Source organism: Pediculus humanus, genomic scaffold (genome assembly GCF_000006295.1).
Source record: "Pediculus humanus corporis 1103172108208 genomic scaffold, whole genome shotgun sequence".
NCBI classification, from domain to species: Eukaryota; Metazoa; Arthropoda; class Insecta; order Psocodea; family Pediculidae; genus Pediculus; species Pediculus humanus.
In genome coordinates this window covers 90076-107431 of record NW_002987778.1, presented here as the reverse complement: position 1 = coordinate 107431, position 17356 = coordinate 90076, and the positions used below count along the sequence as shown (strand labels likewise).

At 25.8% G+C, this 17356-nt stretch overlaps 4 protein-coding genes across 4 annotated transcripts in view; 1 reads left to right on the top strand and 3 right to left on the bottom strand.

Annotated features, from left to right (window-relative positions):
* Positions 1–2217: 2217 nt before the first annotated feature.
* On the bottom strand, positions 2218–4053 carry Phum_PHUM438340 (class A rhodopsin-like G-protein coupled receptor GPRpgn, putative; the record flags this gene model as incomplete). The annotated part of the gene is made up of 5 exons (XM_002429500.1): positions 2218–2321; positions 2419–2747; positions 2828–3018; positions 3113–3353; positions 3569–4053. The coding sequence occupies 5 exons, from the start codon at positions 4051–4053 to the stop codon at positions 2218–2220; spliced, it is 1350 nt and encodes a 449-aa protein (XP_002429545.1).
* Positions 4054–4326: 273 nt separating this feature from the next.
* Positions 4327–5747, bottom strand: Phum_PHUM438330 (uncharacterized protein; the record flags this gene model as incomplete). Its single annotated transcript, XM_002429499.1, has 2 exons — positions 4327–4466; positions 4721–5747. The coding sequence occupies 2 exons, from the start codon at positions 5745–5747 to the stop codon at positions 4327–4329; spliced, it is 1167 nt and encodes a 388-aa protein (XP_002429544.1).
* A 2997-nt stretch (positions 5748–8744) lies between these two features.
* Phum_PHUM438320 (eukaryotic translation initiation factor 3 subunit, putative) lies at positions 8745–13561 on the top strand (the record flags this gene model as incomplete). The annotated part of the gene is made up of 12 exons (XM_002429498.1): positions 8745–8951; positions 9024–9185; positions 9276–9560; positions 9632–9768; positions 9879–10108; positions 10192–10328; positions 10408–10602; positions 10691–12556; positions 12635–12760; positions 12835–13050; positions 13149–13357; positions 13435–13561. The coding sequence occupies 12 exons, from the start codon at positions 8745–8747 to the stop codon at positions 13559–13561; spliced, it is 3897 nt and encodes a 1298-aa protein (XP_002429543.1).
* Positions 13562–16173: 2612 nt separating this feature from the next.
* Phum_PHUM438210 (uncharacterized protein) overlaps positions 16174–17356 on the bottom strand; it is a gene marked incomplete at both ends in the record, with an annotated part of 1453 nt that continues 270 nt past the window's right edge. Inside the window, 2 exons of the mRNA XM_002429497.1 lie at positions 16174–16518; positions 16632–17353. Of these exons, the coding sequence (XP_002429542.1) occupies positions 16174–16518; positions 16632–17353 (1067 nt within the window). The remainder of the gene's footprint in view (positions 16519–16631; positions 17354–17356) is intronic.

Genomic DNA, 17356 nt, shown 5'->3' with positions numbered 1-17356 from the left:
TGAAAATTTATTATTATTATTATTATTATTATTATTATTATTATTATTATTATTATTATTATTATGATTCCTCATAAATTAAAATCGGTATCGCGTTTTATTTAAAAAAAAAAAATAAATAAATAAATTTTAATTTTAAATAACATTCAAAAATTTATTTATTTATTATTCGTTTGAATTTTTTTTTTTTTTTTTTTTTTTAACTTTTAAATTTTGATAGTGTCGAGAGTTGACAAAAAAAAAAAAAAAAGGAAAAAAGGAGAATAAAAAAAGGAAAAAGTGAGATCTTGACTCGCAAAAGAAAATTTTAATAATATTAATAATAATAATAATAATAGGATTTATTTAATTTTTAAATGAAATATATTTCGATTTCTCACGCCATTTTTTTTTTTTTTTTTTTTTTGTTGACTTTTTTATTATTTATCGAAATTTATTTATCATCTTTTAATTCAATCGAACTATTAGGAAATTTAAGATATTTTATTAAATAATAAATTAATAAAATAATAATAATAATAATAATTATTATTATTATTATTGATTTTTAACGTAAAAAAAAAATTTATTTAAAAAAAAAACGTAGGTTTATTGTCGTTTAATTATTATTATTATTAATATTGTTTTTTTTCTTTTCTGTAACGTTATTTAATTTTAGTAATAATAATGATTAATCTAACGACTAAACAAGAAAAAAAAAAAAAAAAAATTTCATTTAATTTGATAACAGCTGATAAAAAAAAATTTTTTTTTTTTTGATTATACGGAACTTCCTTTTAAATTATTATCAATGTTGACGTAGTATTTGATTTACAAAAAAAAAATTACCTTTTCGTTATTGGGTTAAATTGTTTTTTTTTTTTTTTTTTTTTTTTTTCTAATACGTTTTAAACACGTTATTATTATTATTATTATTACGTTTTGTGTTTTTCAGATTTTGTTGTTCTTATTTTATTTTTTTTGTACGGTGTGAAAATTTGAGAGGGAAAAAAAGGGAAAGGAAAAAGGAAAATGTTACGCTCGGATGAAAGTTTTACCAATCGTGTTAAATAAATTGATCGGTGGGACTTTCGTCCGTTTAAAACATTTTAATTATCATCATTATTTATGGAAAAATTCTAAATTTTCCAAAAAAGAATTAATAAATCTCTCAACGCAACAGCACTCACGCACGTAAATAATTAAAAAAAAAAATTATTATTATCTTTTATTATTATTATTATTATTAATTTATTTGTTTTATTGTGTAATAATTGAAAATTAAATTATTGATATTATGTATCGGATTTTAATTTAAATTACAACGATGATGATGATGATGATGATGATGATATCTTTTCTTTTTCTTGTAGTAACAATCGAGTAAGTATTATTAATATTATTATTAATAAATTAATAATTTTTTTCACGACGGTTAATATTCAAGAAAAAAAAAGGTAAGTAAAACATTTTTTTTTGCTTCGAGCCATTGTAAATTTTTTTTTTTTTTTTTTTTTTTTCAAACAACACACGAAAACCTTAAGGTATAACAATTAAAGGTACAAAAAGTGAGAAATTTTTTTTAACCTAATGATAATATATTCATCAAGAGATACAGGCAACAAAAACAGGATTTTTTTTGGTTGTTGTCGAGACGTGAAAGTACGAGAAAGAAGAAAGTTTTCTAAACGTTAATTAATAGACTAGTAAGTAAAATAATAATAATAATAATAATAATAATAAGTTTAAAAATTGCAAAATACAGGATTTAAATACATAAACAATAAGTAAAATAATTTTTTTTTTTTTTTTTTGCAAAAAAGGTACGTAGGTATAAGGTATTTATTGTTTTTTTTTTTTTTTTTATAAAAATAAAATTTTTTTCCTTTTTTTAAAAAATTAATTTTAATTAATTTTTACGGTTATTTACGTTATTATTATTATTATTATTATTTTATCTTGATTATTTCGTTCCAGTCTTTCCATTTAATTATCCGTATTATTATTATTATTATTTAATTTTATGTTTAATAACTAAATTTAAAAAAAAAAAAAAAAAAAAAAAAAAAAAAAAAACAAAAACCAGTTCCGTAAAATTTATTTCGACTGAAATTAAAATAATATTTTACATTTTTTTTTTTTTTTTTTTTTTTTGTTAAAATAAAAAATACGACGAGTCGTTATTAAAATGAAGAGAAAAAAAAAAAAAAATTCTTCGTCGGATATTTTTATATAATTTTACCAAAAATTATGTGGTAGGATGCCATTTGGTAGTGGAATGAATTCTTCTTTGAGTACTTTTTGTAAAAAACCTTCTAATCTTACAATGGGTCCTCCCGCACCTAATGGTGTCACCTAAAAAATTATTTTTTATTATTATTTGAATTGTTTTCTTGTAACAAACAACAACAACAAACAATCATTAAAACTTTTCCAAACTTACTTTTTCCAATTTGGGAAAATATTCTTGACAGATGTAAGCCAATAATTTTTTAAACTGCCTGCCGTATAATTTAAACATGGCGTTTCCGGCAACTTCTAGAAAATCGTACAGTAAAGTGGCGCAAATGTCGGGTCTCGGACTTAAGTTTAACAAAGCGGAAAGCCACCTCCAACCTTCGGACAATCCCAGGGGATTCATTTTTCCCGGTTGACGGGGTTTTGAAATTAAAAGAGCTGCATAAAGTCTCATTATTCCACTCATTCTTTTTAAAAAACTATCTTGTTTTTCCACGTCGCCATTTTGAGAATAATGATATCCTAATGATCTGAAACCAAAATAAAATAAAATAAAATTTAATAAATATGTTTTTTTTTTCTTTTTTTTAGAAAACCGTTATTTACTGACTTGTGATAATCAACATCCGATTGTCCTTCTACCTGTGGCATAAATACGGGAGCCAAATACGGACACGCAGAATGAAATTGTGCTAAAACTAATTGACCGAAATCCGGGAATTCCACCCAAAGTGAAACCATAACGGCTGCTATGGAAAATGCTGCATCGGGTTTACTGGATACAGTCAAATCACCCTGTCTCTGGAGTTAAAAAAAAGCAAATATTACATCATCCATTTTCTTTTTTTTTTTCTTTTTTCCAGGATTTCAATTTATATGAAGAAGAAATACTTACGACGAATTTTTTAGCAAGTAAATGTTTACAAAAATTAATTCCCAAAGGATGTTGCGATGCATCGACTTTAATTTCACCAACTTCGACCGTGTGCCCGGATAAAAGATGATAAAGTTTCATGTATTTGTCCGTTAAATGCGACGCATTGATTGGAGATATGGCATTAACTGGAATTGTCACAGCCTTCTGACAATTGAATTTGAATTTTTTCATCGTTTCGTCCGTTAAAAGGGGTTCGAGACTTTTTTCAAAATTTTCCAAATTGTTTTTTAAATTTTTAAATAATTGAAATGATCTCGCGTCATAACAGTCGGAAAGACCTGAAAAATTCAATAAATAAAATACTTAATAATTTTTATTCGTAAATTACCACTTTTAAATATTTGAGTCTTACTAATGAATTGATTCACATTTTTATCATCATTATTATTTATTGTCGAAACGTCACCGTCGAACGAGTTATCCATGTAGGTGGTAATGTTTTCTTTTTGTAGGAAATTTTTATCGGAAAGTGAATGTAATTTGTTTTCGTCAAAGGTTTCGAAATAACCTGAACTAATTATGTCGTTGCTATCGGAAAACCTAACTCTTTTGTATTTTTTTTTTAACGGACTGAATATGTTAAGAGTTTGTATGTCGCCATCTTCGTTAACATCATCACTCGAATCATCCGATTTGTAATGTCTTTTTATTTTGAAATACCTGCAGGGATTTGATACTGAATACGAGGTATTGAGGTGCTGAGAACCAGATGTGTTAAATTCATTTTCTAAAGTGTTATTTTTTTTTGTCTTTCTCTTAGCCGGACAATAAAGCGATTTAGGATATTTATTTTTTAGTATGGATGGTAAAACATTTTGACAGGAATTTTGAGATGAATCATAAGATACGTTTACAACATATTTTTTTAAATATGATTTTCCATTAATCGATCCAGACATTTTATTATGAAAATCAATTTAATCAGCGTTTTAATTTCTTTTTATAAATAACATTTTACGATAAATTTTCAATAAGTAAAAAATTAAAACGGTAAATTCTCTATATATATAATATATATATTTTTATTTTTTTAAATTTTTTTTTTTTTTTGTGCAACGGGGAAAAACTAGCAGAAAACTTTTTTTTTTTTTTTTTTTTTTTTACGACTCTCAAGACTTGTGAAATTTAAAAATTCGTTTAGAATTATTACTTTTGGGTAAAGTGCCAATATTTTATGTAAAAATCCAACGTATTCCGTTACTTATTATGGAAAAAGAAAAGTATGTAAATGTGTTTGGACTATGATTTAAATGACCCACGATCGACTTAACCACAGCTCGACTAAATGCCTCGTTTCTCATTAATTTTTGAACTTGGCAGTGTTAACAATAAGTATTGAAAGTGTTTATAAAAACAGTCTCAAAATTTTTTTTTTCTCGAAAAACCAAATAAAACAATGAAGGCTTTATTCATTCACTTGGGAGGCTGCAGATTAATTTCGAAAAGGAAGATGAATATGGTGAAAGTAATGTACAAGTTTTTCATTAAAAAAAAAAAATAAAAAATAAAATTTACCTGATAGCAATGATTCATTTTTATTTTCTTCATTTTTAACTTCGCTTATACTTTCTTTTTGTACTTCTTCCGGGCTAGTTATTTTGATTTGTTCACTCTCTTGTTTGTTTACATATGCCTCATTAATTTTAGTCACTTCTTTAATAAAAAATTCATGCATTAATTTTATTGTTTTAACTGATTTTACAGCATTAATTACATCTTCTTCTAAAACCTCTCCTTCTTTAGATTTTTTTATTAGGGTTTCAAATAGTATTGCACAGTCTTTTAATATTTTAGAATGTTTAGATGCTAATTCAGTCATCGCAGCTTTGTCTTTACACGATTTAATTATTTCTAAAATTTTTTTATATTCTTCATTATACTCCTTTTGAGAATCGAATAAAATTTTGTAGGTTTGCTTTTTTTTCAAAAGGATTGCTTCCGATTTCCTTCTCGCTTCTTCTTCTGCATCTTTAAATTTTTGATTTCTCTCTTGAATCCTTTGAGCTTCTTTTAAATTATCTTGTTCAAGTTGAGCTTCTTTTTTCGGTTTATTAAGTATTTCTAATTTATGAATATCATTTATAATTTTACTTTCTAAAAGCATTCTTTTGGTAATTCCTTCCTCCAACCTAGACTGGTGTAAATCCTCCAGACCATTTCTAATTAATCTTTTAGTGTCATACATGTTTTGAATTCTTTCCCTCATAACTTTATCAACAGTTAAACGTCTCAGAGTATCATATTCATTTAACAATTTCTTACTTGAATAACCGACACATAATGAATCAGGTGTTGTTGATATTCCTTCAGGTACCACACCAATTTTTTCTTTGTTTTCTTCACTTACAGTGAAATTTAAAGACTTTTGATAATTATGTGATGGAGTTTTCTTGGGAGTGCTGCTATATGGAATCAGTAAATCATTGATTTTACTACTCGGACTAGAATTATTCACATTAATAGTTTCATCACTAATATTTTTTCCTAATGTCACAGAATTAATATAAGGAGTAATGTTAATTGCTTTAGTTAATACAGATATTTGCAACTCATTAAAGAGCGCAATACATTCATCATCTTCATTTTTCACCATTTTGTACACTGTGTCTAAAAATAAATTAAATTATTTTAAAACTTTTTAAAAAAAAATTTATGCATTCAATAATATAACTTAAAACCAAGTCACTATGTATTGCTAGAAAATAATGTAAATTAAAATTTTTCTTTTATAAATCATTAAATTAAATTTGGATAATTTGAATAATAAACAATTCATAAAATTCTGTTATTTAAATTTTTTATTTTGTTCTCAGGTGACACGGTTAACGGTAACAAGTAAAGTATTTAATTTTGAAAAGTGAATTACCTATCTAAACTAAATTCAAAATATAAACACGAATAAAATTAATTTGAAATATTTTTTTACTGCATTAAAAAAATAAGTGTTAAATAATAATAAATTTTATAATTTTAAATATAAATAAAAAAAAAAAGGTACAGCTTCGTAGTAGCTCTTTTGGCAACACTGTAAGCTGTGCAAATTTTTACAGTGGCCCTGATTTAGTTGTTTAGCTTAAGGCCCAGCCTTATTATACCTACTGTTTAAAAGAGTCTAATTTTTTTTATTTAATTTTGTCCTTCGGGCCCTGATAAAGAAAAGGGTCACATGATTAGAGATAAGTGAAGTTTGAATTTCGTTTAGATCGTTGAAAATATCGGTTAAAAAGACCATTAATGGTCATATTGGTTATAGAAAAAAGAAATTATTAATCTTAGATATTTTTATCAAATAAAATTTAAAACATTTAATCGATTATTGTTTGTATATATTAAGTGCCATACTATTCATATCTCGCACACGTGCAGTAAGATATCAAGGAACGTGGTTTTGAATGAATTAAAATTTTTTTCCTCTTAACTATTTAAAAAAATTATCTTTGCTGGTTATGGCTCTAGGTTCTCAGGTGGCTATTTTGATTGATAATGGATGTGAAAATCATTTAGCTAATGGTAAATATTAAAACATATAATTTTAAAAAAAGTGTTTTTTTTTTTTATCATTAACTTTACCGGTTATCTTTTAACTTGGACCACAAATATTACATTTGTTTAATTTTATATTAAAATATAATTATTAACCTGTCGAAAATTTATTATAATCTTCTTCACAACATGAGTTTAGTGGTGTAAAATATATTTGTGTAGTTTTCTTTTGTAGTTGTGCGCACTATCAGTTTCATTAATTAAAAGAGGCTTTTTTTTTTTTAAAATAAGGAATTTTATAGTTAATTACAATAAATGTGGTTAGTATTACCTTAAGTTATAATAAATATATTTGCTATATCTTAAATTACATAAAATATGGAGTAATTTGTTAAAAAAATAAAATTTAAATGGGAAAAATGTTAATTCTCTTAACAATTTACATGATTTATTTATGTGTGAAAAAGTTTGTTTATTTAATATGATTTTATTTTATATATTAAAAAAAGGATAGCATTTATTATAACAATTGTTTATATTATAACAAAAGCAGTGGTGTTATAACAATCACACATATTTGAATTAAGTGTAAGTTAATTTTTTTTTTCTACAGTTTATTTTAAAGTTGTAGTATGATTTTAGCCTTGAACTTTATAACAAATGTTGCTGTTTTTTAATTATGAAAACTGCATTTTATAAATATTGTAAACAAAAAATGATTGTTGAACATTTTAATGAATAATTTTTTTTTTTTTTTTTTGTTTGAGATTTAAAAAAAAAAAAAAAAAAAAAAATGTAGCATTGGCAACATGTCAAAACTATATTTTTATTTTTTATTCAATTAAATAATAATCTTTTTAAATATATTTTGTAATTACGACTGCCATGAAAAGTATAATAACATAGGGTAAATATATTTCATTTATATTCGAATGAAATTTATCGAAAATTTATAATTCGACAATTTTCAATAAGATTCTGTTAATTTATAAACCTTTGTTTTATTACTCATATTCAATTCTATAAATACTTTATTTACTTATTTAAATATTTTTACAACAAAATTTCTTCTTAAATTTTAATTCAAAATAATAACATTATAATTTTGACTCTAAACTCATGTTTATTGTATTGTTTAGTTGAATTTTTGTTTAAAATTTTGTCGACATTTTTAATGTTTCCTTTGTTTTCTTATCTTTCTTTAAAATTAACAATAAACGTCAGTACTTTTGTACTGACTACAAATAAAAATTAAAATACTAATGAAGTACTAGAAGTACGTTAATTAAAAATAATTAATTATATAAAAAGGGCAGGTATAAATGAACGATGATAATAATAATAATAATTATTATTGTTTGAAAGCCCCCGAAATGTTGCATAAGAATGGTGTCCTTTAATGCCATTTATTGCGCAATAAAATAGTTTTTTTTTTTTTTTTTTTTTTTTTTGCGAAGTTAAAATTTATTTTTAATCTCGGACTTTGATGTCAGATGCATTAAAATGTATAACATTATTTATTATCTGGGCATTTTAAAGTGTACGAAAATATGGTTTCTACAACCTAAAAATTTTTTCTTATTATTATTATTTTATTAATTATATTTATTACTCCCGCAAAGAATTTATAATATACTATTTAGACTGTTTCGTACCAGTAAAAAATTAATATTTATATATTCCCGAATTTTTATAATTAATTAAATTATCACGTATTTTATGTAAAATATAGGAAGGAAAAAAAAAATAATAAAAAGGCTTGTTTTTATCACGTTTTTTAAATTTTATTAATATTAATTGTTTATAAAAAGGTTGTAAATATTTTTTACTATGTATACTAAAAAATTTTTTTCTATAACTGTAGGTTCTAATGAAAGCTCAGAATCAAAAACAAAAGAATATTTAAATAGTAATGAAAGTGCCGAAGAACGAAATCAAAATAATAATTCTAAAAACGAAAAAGGTGTGTGTGTGTGTGTGTAAATTTGACATCATTATTATTATTATAATTTTTTTTTTTTACTAATTTTTTATGTATTTATTTCTTAACGACGTAGAAAAAAATGATGCGAATATCAACGGAGATATAAAAAAACATATATATCAAATGAAAATAATACCCAATGAAGACAGGTTCAATGAAATACCTGATAACAGAGATGAAGTCATTGAAAAAGGTGAAGTGGAAGCAACGAAAGAAAAAGAAAAAAATGATGATAAAGAGAAAAAAGATGATCAAGAAGTTCTTTTCATACAAGATTTGGCGTTCACAGTGAAAATATCCAGTCCTGGAGCGGATTCATTTGATCTTCAGGTAAAATTACTCTTATACTTATTTAAGTTCTTGCACACACTATTAACATTAATTGAAAATTGTTATTTTCAGGTTTCCAGCATGGAATTGGTTCAAGAAATTCACCAATTATTAATGGATCGAGAGGATACCTGTCATCGAACGTGTTTTTCATTACAACTAGACGGAAACACTCTCGACAATTTTGCCGAGCTCAAAAGTGTCGAAGGTCTCAGAGAAGGTTCGGTTATTAAGGTAAGGATGTTAATTTTTCAAAATGCGAATAAATCGTGTCTCCCTTTTAAACGTTTTTTTAGATTTTTATTAAAAAAACTTGTCTTAAAGGTTGTCGAAGAACCTTACACGATTAGAGAGGCCCGAATCCACGTTCGTCACGTACGAGATCTATTAAAGTCTATCGACCCGGCTGACGCCTATAACGGTGTAGATTGTTGCTCTTTAGCTTTTTTAAATGTTGTAACTCAAGGAGATATATTGGAAAAGAAAAAAACGAAACCTGATAGTGTCGATTGCACGCCTCCAGAGTACATAATGCCTGGTTCAAAAGAAAGACCTCTTATTCCTTTACAACCTCAAGCTAAAGAACAAAAAGCACTTCAGTGCATAAAGGTAAGTTAAAAATTTTTTCATTTTTTTATCTGTGTTATTATTGTCTGATATATTTATCTTTTTACAATTAGATTTTAACTACTTCCGGTTGGAATCCTCCTCCAGGTTATAGAAAAATGCACGGAGATCTCATGTATCTGTATGCTATCACTCTTGAAGATAAACATTTTCACATTACAGCTTGCACTAAAGGATTTTTTCTTAATATGTAAGTCGGTTATTTTTTCTATTTATGTATTTATTTAAAATAAGTCAGGTATTATTTAATTTTAAGACCTTTTTTTTAAAGTTTTAACTATTTCGATTTGCTTTTTTTAGGTCTACAGAGGAAGAATTCAATCCAAAGCCGTACAATCCCTCTCATCTTTCTCATTCGCTTATCGAACTCTTGACTCATATAAGTCCCGGTTTTAAAAGGAACTTTGCAACTTTACAAAAAAAAAAAACGGCTAGGCATCCTTACGAAAGGGTGACTACTCCTTACCAAGTGTACTCGTGGACAGCACCTCAAATGGAACACACAGTGGATGCTATAAGAGCAGAAGACAGTGCGTATTTTAATTATTAATAAAATATTTAAATTTTAATTTAAATTACATTTGTTCATATTAGATTTAATTTGATTATTTAGCATTTTCGTCAAAGCTTGGCTACGAAGAGCATATTCCCGGTCAAACGAGGGATTGGAATGAAGAACTTCAAACTACGAGAGAATTACCAAGAAAAAATTTGCCGGAAAGATTATTGCGTGAAAGAGCAATATTTAAGGTAAAACTATCGAACATATTTTTTTTTTTTTTTTTTTATATTAAATTGTTTAGGTTTAATTCTAAATTTAAAACAATAGGTGCACAGTGATTTTGTTGCTGCTGCTACCAGGGGTGCCATGGCTGTTATAGATGGTAATGTTATGGCTATAAACCCTGGAGAAGAAGCTAAAATGCAAATGTTCATTTGGAACAATATTTTTTTCTCCTTGGGATTTGACGTCAGAGATCATTATAAGGAATTGGGAGGTGATGCAGCTGCTTTCGTTGCACCGGTTTGTGTTTTATTTTTGTTACTTAAAATATTTTTATATTAATGAAAAAGTTACTGATAAAAAATTTTTGTTTGAAAAAAAAAAATAGAAAAACGATTTACAAGGAGTACGAGTTTATAGTGTTGTTGATTTACCCGGATTATACACTCTTGGAACCGTTGTTATTGATTATCGTGGTTACCGCGTAACTGCACAGTCTATAATTCCTGGTATTTTGGAACGAGAACAAGAGCAATCTGTGGTTTACGGATCAGTAGATTTTGGAAAAACAGTTATATCCCATCCCAAATACGTCGAACTACTCAGTAAAGCTGGTCAACAGTTAAAAATATTGCCGCACAAAGTTTTGAATGACAAAAATGAAGAAGTGGAACTGTGTTCCAGCGTTGAATGCAAAGGAATAATTGGCAACGATGGAAGACATTACATTTTGGATTTACTTCGTACTTTCCCTCCGGATGTTAACTTTTTGAAATTGGAAGGGGAACAGTTGAGCAAAGAAGTTGTAGCATTAGGTTTTCCTATCGAGCGAAAGCACAAATTGTGCTGTTTGAGGCAAGAACTAATTGATTCTTTTGTCGAGGCTCGATACATGATGTTTATTAAATACGCTGCTTTTCATTTGCAACAGCTTGGAGTAAAAAAACAAAAAGAGCGCGAATCTAAAGCGAACCTTGAAAAGGATGTGTCGAATGAAAATAATAAAGTACCTGAAAAGCAATTGAAAACTTTTGAGGGTGAAAAAGAGGAAGAAATCGAGCCTGATGAAGCCAAAAAAATTGTAGAAAGCATTACGGATTCGATAACTGGAGAGAAAAAAGAACTCGAAGAAAGTACAAAAGAAATAGTGGTCAAAGCTGCGCATGCCGTATGCTCTTTGAAAGAAACGGAATTCGACGTAAGATTTAATCCGGATGTATATAGTCCTGGCGTCTCACATTTGAATCCAAACGGAGAGCAACTTAAAAAAGAAAGGCAGTTGGTGAAGGATGCAGCGCATTTTCTTCTCACCGTGCAAATACCTACATTTATTAGAGATTGTTTAGATCATTCGGCGGCACCTATGGACGGTGCAACATTTTCCGAAGCTCTTCACAATCGCGGCATCAATATAAGATACCTTGGTAAAATTGTCGCCATGTTGTCCAAAGTTAAACAGTTAGAATATTTATATAGTATTGCCGTAGCTGAATTGATAACGAGAGCCGCCAAGCATGTTTTCACCAATTACATTCAATCAACTGATTTAATGAACTTATCAGCATCAATCAGTCATTTTTTGAATTGTTTTCTGTCTTCCTGTCAGATGCCACATCCTCAACAAAGTTTAGACGAACTCCACAGCAAGGCGACTAAACGGAGGAACAAAAGAAAGGGTCGTAACAATCCTTTACTCGCGTCTGACGGTACGGAATGGGCTAATTTAACTCCAAAGAATTTATGGAACCAAATAAAGGGAGAAATAAAAAGTTATTTCGATTGGGAATTGAATGCGGACACGATCGACGGTTGCATCGAAACATATAGTCTTCAGAAAATCTCACTTCTGAGATCGTTTTGTTTAAAAACTGGCATACAAATATTACTGAGGGAATATAATTTCGATTCTAAAAACCGTTTAACGTTTTTGGAAGAAGACATATTGAATATATTTCCCGTCGTTAAACATATAAATCCGCGTGCGAGTGACGCATATAATTTTTACACTACCGGTCAAACGAAGATACAGCAGGGTTATCTCAAAGAAGGCTACGAATTGATAAGTGAAGCTTTAAATTTACTCAACAACGTGTACGGTGCCATGCACCCGGAAATTGCTCAATGCCTACGAATGTTGGCACGTTTAAATTACATAATGGGAGAACATGTGGAAGCGATGGCTTATCAACAAAAGGCGGTCCTAATGTCGGAAAGAGTGAATGGCATCGATCATCCGTACACCATAACCGAATACGTAAGTATTGCTTGCGTGCGTGTGCGTGTGCGTGTGCGTGTATTACAATTGATTTTTACGCTGAAAATTTTATTACAGACTCATTTGGCTTTGTATTGTTTCGCTAATACACAAGTGAGCACAGCTCTTAAACTTCTTTACAGAGCTCGGTACCTTGCGTTATTGGTCTACGGTGAAAACCATCCGGAAATCGCATTACTCGATGTAAGTTTAAGTGCGTTGAAACTTTTTTTTATGAAAAAATAAATTATTTTAATTTTTTTTTTTTTTTCGATTAGAGTAACATAAGCTTAATACTTCATGCCGTGGGCGAATACGATTTGTCATTAAGATTTCTCGAAAAAGCACTCGCACTCAATGTGAAATATTTCGGGAGTAAATCCCTTAAGGTAGCAGTGAGTTACCATTTAGTGGCAAGAACACAAAGTTGCATGGGAGATTTCAGGTCGGCGTTGAACAACGAAAAAGAAACTTATGCAATATATAAACAAGCCGTGAGTACTGGAAAACAGAACAGGAGTAGAAGAAACCCCTTTATTTAAAGTAGAGTAGAAAATTTTATTTATTTATTTATTTATTTATTTTTTTACAGCTCGGAGAAGATCACGAAAAAACGAAAGAATCTTCTGATTGCCTCAGACATTTAACTCATCAAGCCGTGGTTTTGCAGAAGAAAATGAACGAAATATATACGGGAAAAGTAGGAGCCACACTTCCGCCCATTCAAATCCAACCTCCATCGATGGGTAGCGTATTGGATATGCTAAACGTAATAAATGGAATTTTATTCGTTCAAATAAGGTAAGTTTTTAACCGAAAAAAATTATTATTATTATTATTATTTATATGTAATGACATATACACGACTCTTTTTACAGTCAAAAAGATATAGAAAATTTTAAGGCTGAAATAGAAAAGAGACAAAACAAAGAAAATTCTCCATTGTCAATTGTCGATGATAAAAAAAATGAAAGCGGAGAAATGGACGACAACAAATCGAGATGAATCTTAGTTAAAAAGAGTAGAAAAATAAAAAACATTAGAAATAATAATAATGATAATAATAATAATGATAATGATACTAAACGTCGAATCATCACAAGTAGTCAATGATTGAAATCATTAGGGGAAAATAATAATGATAATAATATTATTAGAACGATAATTAATTATTATTATCGACGCGTTTTTTTTTTTTTTTTTTTTCACACGAACAAATTTAATAAAAAATGAACAAATATCATCATCATCATCATCATCATCATCATCATCATTTTAAATAATAATAATAATAAAAAGGCGAGCGAGTGTTACTCTAAAATAATTAAAAAGAGTATGTTGATGATGATGATGATGATGATGACTCAAATTTATTATTAAAGGAAAGAAAGAAAAATTCTTTTTTTAATAATAATAATAATTACTCCTTTTTATTTTACCAATAGTTGTTATTTTTGTTTATGTTCATTTTTTTAAAAAAAAAAAAGCAGACGAAATTTTTATTTATTAATGAACAATTACATAAACTTTATATAATAATAATAATAATTAATTTAAATATTGCTAAAAAGTTTGAGAAAAGATGAGAATTGGTTTTTGAAACCGATTTGGCAACAGCGTGTATCGATAATTAAAATGATACTATATAAAAGAAGGTGATATTATTATTAATAATAATAATAATAATAATAATGATAATTGTTTTGAATTATGTATGTATTAAACAATACAAACGTTAACTACTTTAAACTTGGATTTTTGTTGATAATTTACCATTTATTGCTTTAAGAAAAAAAAAGAAATATTAATTGACAATGTTTTAAATGAAAATATTCGTTGTTTTTGGGTTTTTCTTTTGTTACGGGAACATTTCTTTTTTTTTTTTTTTTTGTTCAAAAATAAATTATTACCCTTTGCAGTAAAATTTTTTTTTTTTATTTAATATGAGTGCCTTGGGTTTTAATTTTTTCTTTTTGTTAAAGGTAAACAATTAAGTTACATACGATTGTTTAATTTAAAAATAATAATAATAATACTTTTAAGCATTTAAATTAATTTTCACAAGAAAAAGAAAAGTTTATTAACGAACAATTAAATATTATTTATTATTATCCTAAATGTTATCGATTAGGTACTAAAAACTTAAGAAAAAAAAACGTAAAAATGATTTTTTTCAACATTATTGGTAAACATTATTAAAGGCTGATTTCAATGAAGGCAAATAAAATAAATAAATAAATAAATTATTTCTTATTTTTTGTTAGTTTTTATTAGTAGAATATTGCGTAGAAGTCAGTTATAAATAGATATTAGAATTTTATTATTTGAGTTCATGTCAATTTTCCTTTTTTTTTTTTTTTTTTTTTTTACATCGAACTAAAAATAAATATTTGAAGTAAGAAAAAATATAATAATAATAATAATAAATGTACTGTTTCTAATATATATATATATTTATTAATTTTATAAAAATATATAAAAAAAAGTTTATTTTGAACTTATAGAAACAAAAAAAAAAAAAATTGTTAGAAATGATTTGATGTAGAAAAATATAGAAAAATTATTTTTTTCTTAGAAATAAATAAATAAATAGAAAATGCTCCTTAAAATTTGTTTTTTTTTGTTTTTTGTTTATGTTATTTAAATTATTAATAGTTAAATTTTATTTTAATAATTTGATTTGCAAAAAAAAAAAAAAAAAAAAACAATAAATTTTAATTTATTGTTTTTTTTTTTTGAAAAATGAGTTTTATTAAATTTTGTGCCATATTGGGAAAAAATTTCAATTTTTTTTTTTTTTTTTGTGAGTTAATTAATTTAAAATTTTTTTTTTATTTTGAAAAAGAAAAAAAAAATTTGATCGATTTTATTAAAAAAAAAATTTGTTTATTTAATTAAATCAATAAGCAATAAATAAAAAATTATTAATTATTCTTCTTCTTCTTCTGAATTCATAAAACAAAATTTTTTTTTTTTTAAATTATTATGAATAAAATTATTTATTTAAATTTATTTGCATTAAATTTATTATTATTATTATTATTTTTAATTATTTAAATTTTATTTTATTGTTGAATTTTTGTTATGTAAAATTTTTTTAAAATATACATAAATGTGATGTTATTGTTTTTATGTGTTATAAAATTTTATTTCGAACAATTTAAGTAATTTTTAAAAAAATAATTTATTTTTATGACTTATTGTTTATTATTATTATTATTATTATTTTTATTTTTATTAATATTTAAATTGTTGAATTCATTTTAATTTCATAAATTTTTTTTTTCTAAATTTATCATCTTTACTTTTATCACTTAAAAAAAAAATAATATCACATTTATGTAGTAAAAATTTTTTTACAAAGAAAAAAAAAAAGCACTAAATTTTTTAGTGCAAAATTATTTTAAATAATTTCTTTTTTTTTTTTTTTTTTGTTTTAAACAAAAAGGAGCAAGCAAATAAAAAAAAAAAAAAGTTTTATAATTTTTTCATCTGTAAAATTTTCCATCTGGTTTAACATTTTGTAAAATTTAAAAAAAAAAACAATTTAATAGTATTTAAGTTTGTAAGAAAATTGTGTTAAAAAAAAAAAAAAAAAAAAAATGTAATGAAGAAAATTATTCGGACATTTTAGGTTTTGTATTCCAATAATTTTTAAAATGTTGATAAATTTGATGAAAATATTCTTTATTTCCAGATAACCATATCATTTCTAATGTTATCAACATGTTTTCACATTTAAGAATAATTACTCCTTCGATATTACATTCTTCTTCTTCATTTTCATTTTCAGGTATGTCTACAATTTGTTCATCATTTTTAAATTTTTTCTCACTTGAAACAGGTATGCTTTTGCTTTTACTTTCCAAATTTGTTTCTCCTTTATTAACTGTTTCATTTAGTCTTGCTGCTAATCGCTTTTTTCTTCTCTGATGAGACCAAGTATTTTTTTTGGCACAGAACTTGATAGATAGTTTGTTATTAATTTGTTCTGTTTTATAATTTATCTAAAACAAATTTTATCATGTATAATTTATAATATGATTTAAAATTTGATTAATAAACTTTATGTTACCTGTAACTGATTTAATACTTCTGCGGTGATGGTAAAAACATCATTAATCTCTTTTGAACTGTAATGCGGTATTGTAAAATTGAAAAAATGTTTTGATTTTCTTTTTCTATTCGAACCTAAACTATTACTAACATTATTTAATGAAATGTTTAAAAAAGACCATGCAAGACACCAGCGAGTTGTTTTACCCTGACAAAATTCAGTAAATGTTAAAGAATTAGGTGAAATTTTCATAAGCACTTTTTTCAAGTACAAAAAATCACTTTTTTTACCAACCAAGGTGGTATAGATTTTTATTTTTGTTTTTAACTTTACACTTTCTTCAATTAATTTAGATATAAAAGAAATTTCACCACCTTCAGAACACACTTCTGTTTTTACATTAGAAGCAACAGCATCAACCTGAGGTCGTCTAAATGTTCTATTCACAGGTTTTTCATTGTAATCAAAAAATGGTGGGTTGCACATGCAAAAGTCATAATTTAAATTTTCATCAATCACTCCCAATAATATTTGATTGTGATTTTCAACTAATTTCACCGAAATTAAATCGTTCAAATTATTTTTATTAACATTCGTTACTGCATTTTTATAATTAAATGGATCCATTTCAGTAGCATACATTTTCCATCCTTTCCTGGCTCCTAATAATGAATATATACAAACGTTACCGGTACCTATGTCGATTCCCAGTGGTTTCCCTTCAGAGGGTTCAAGAGCACCTA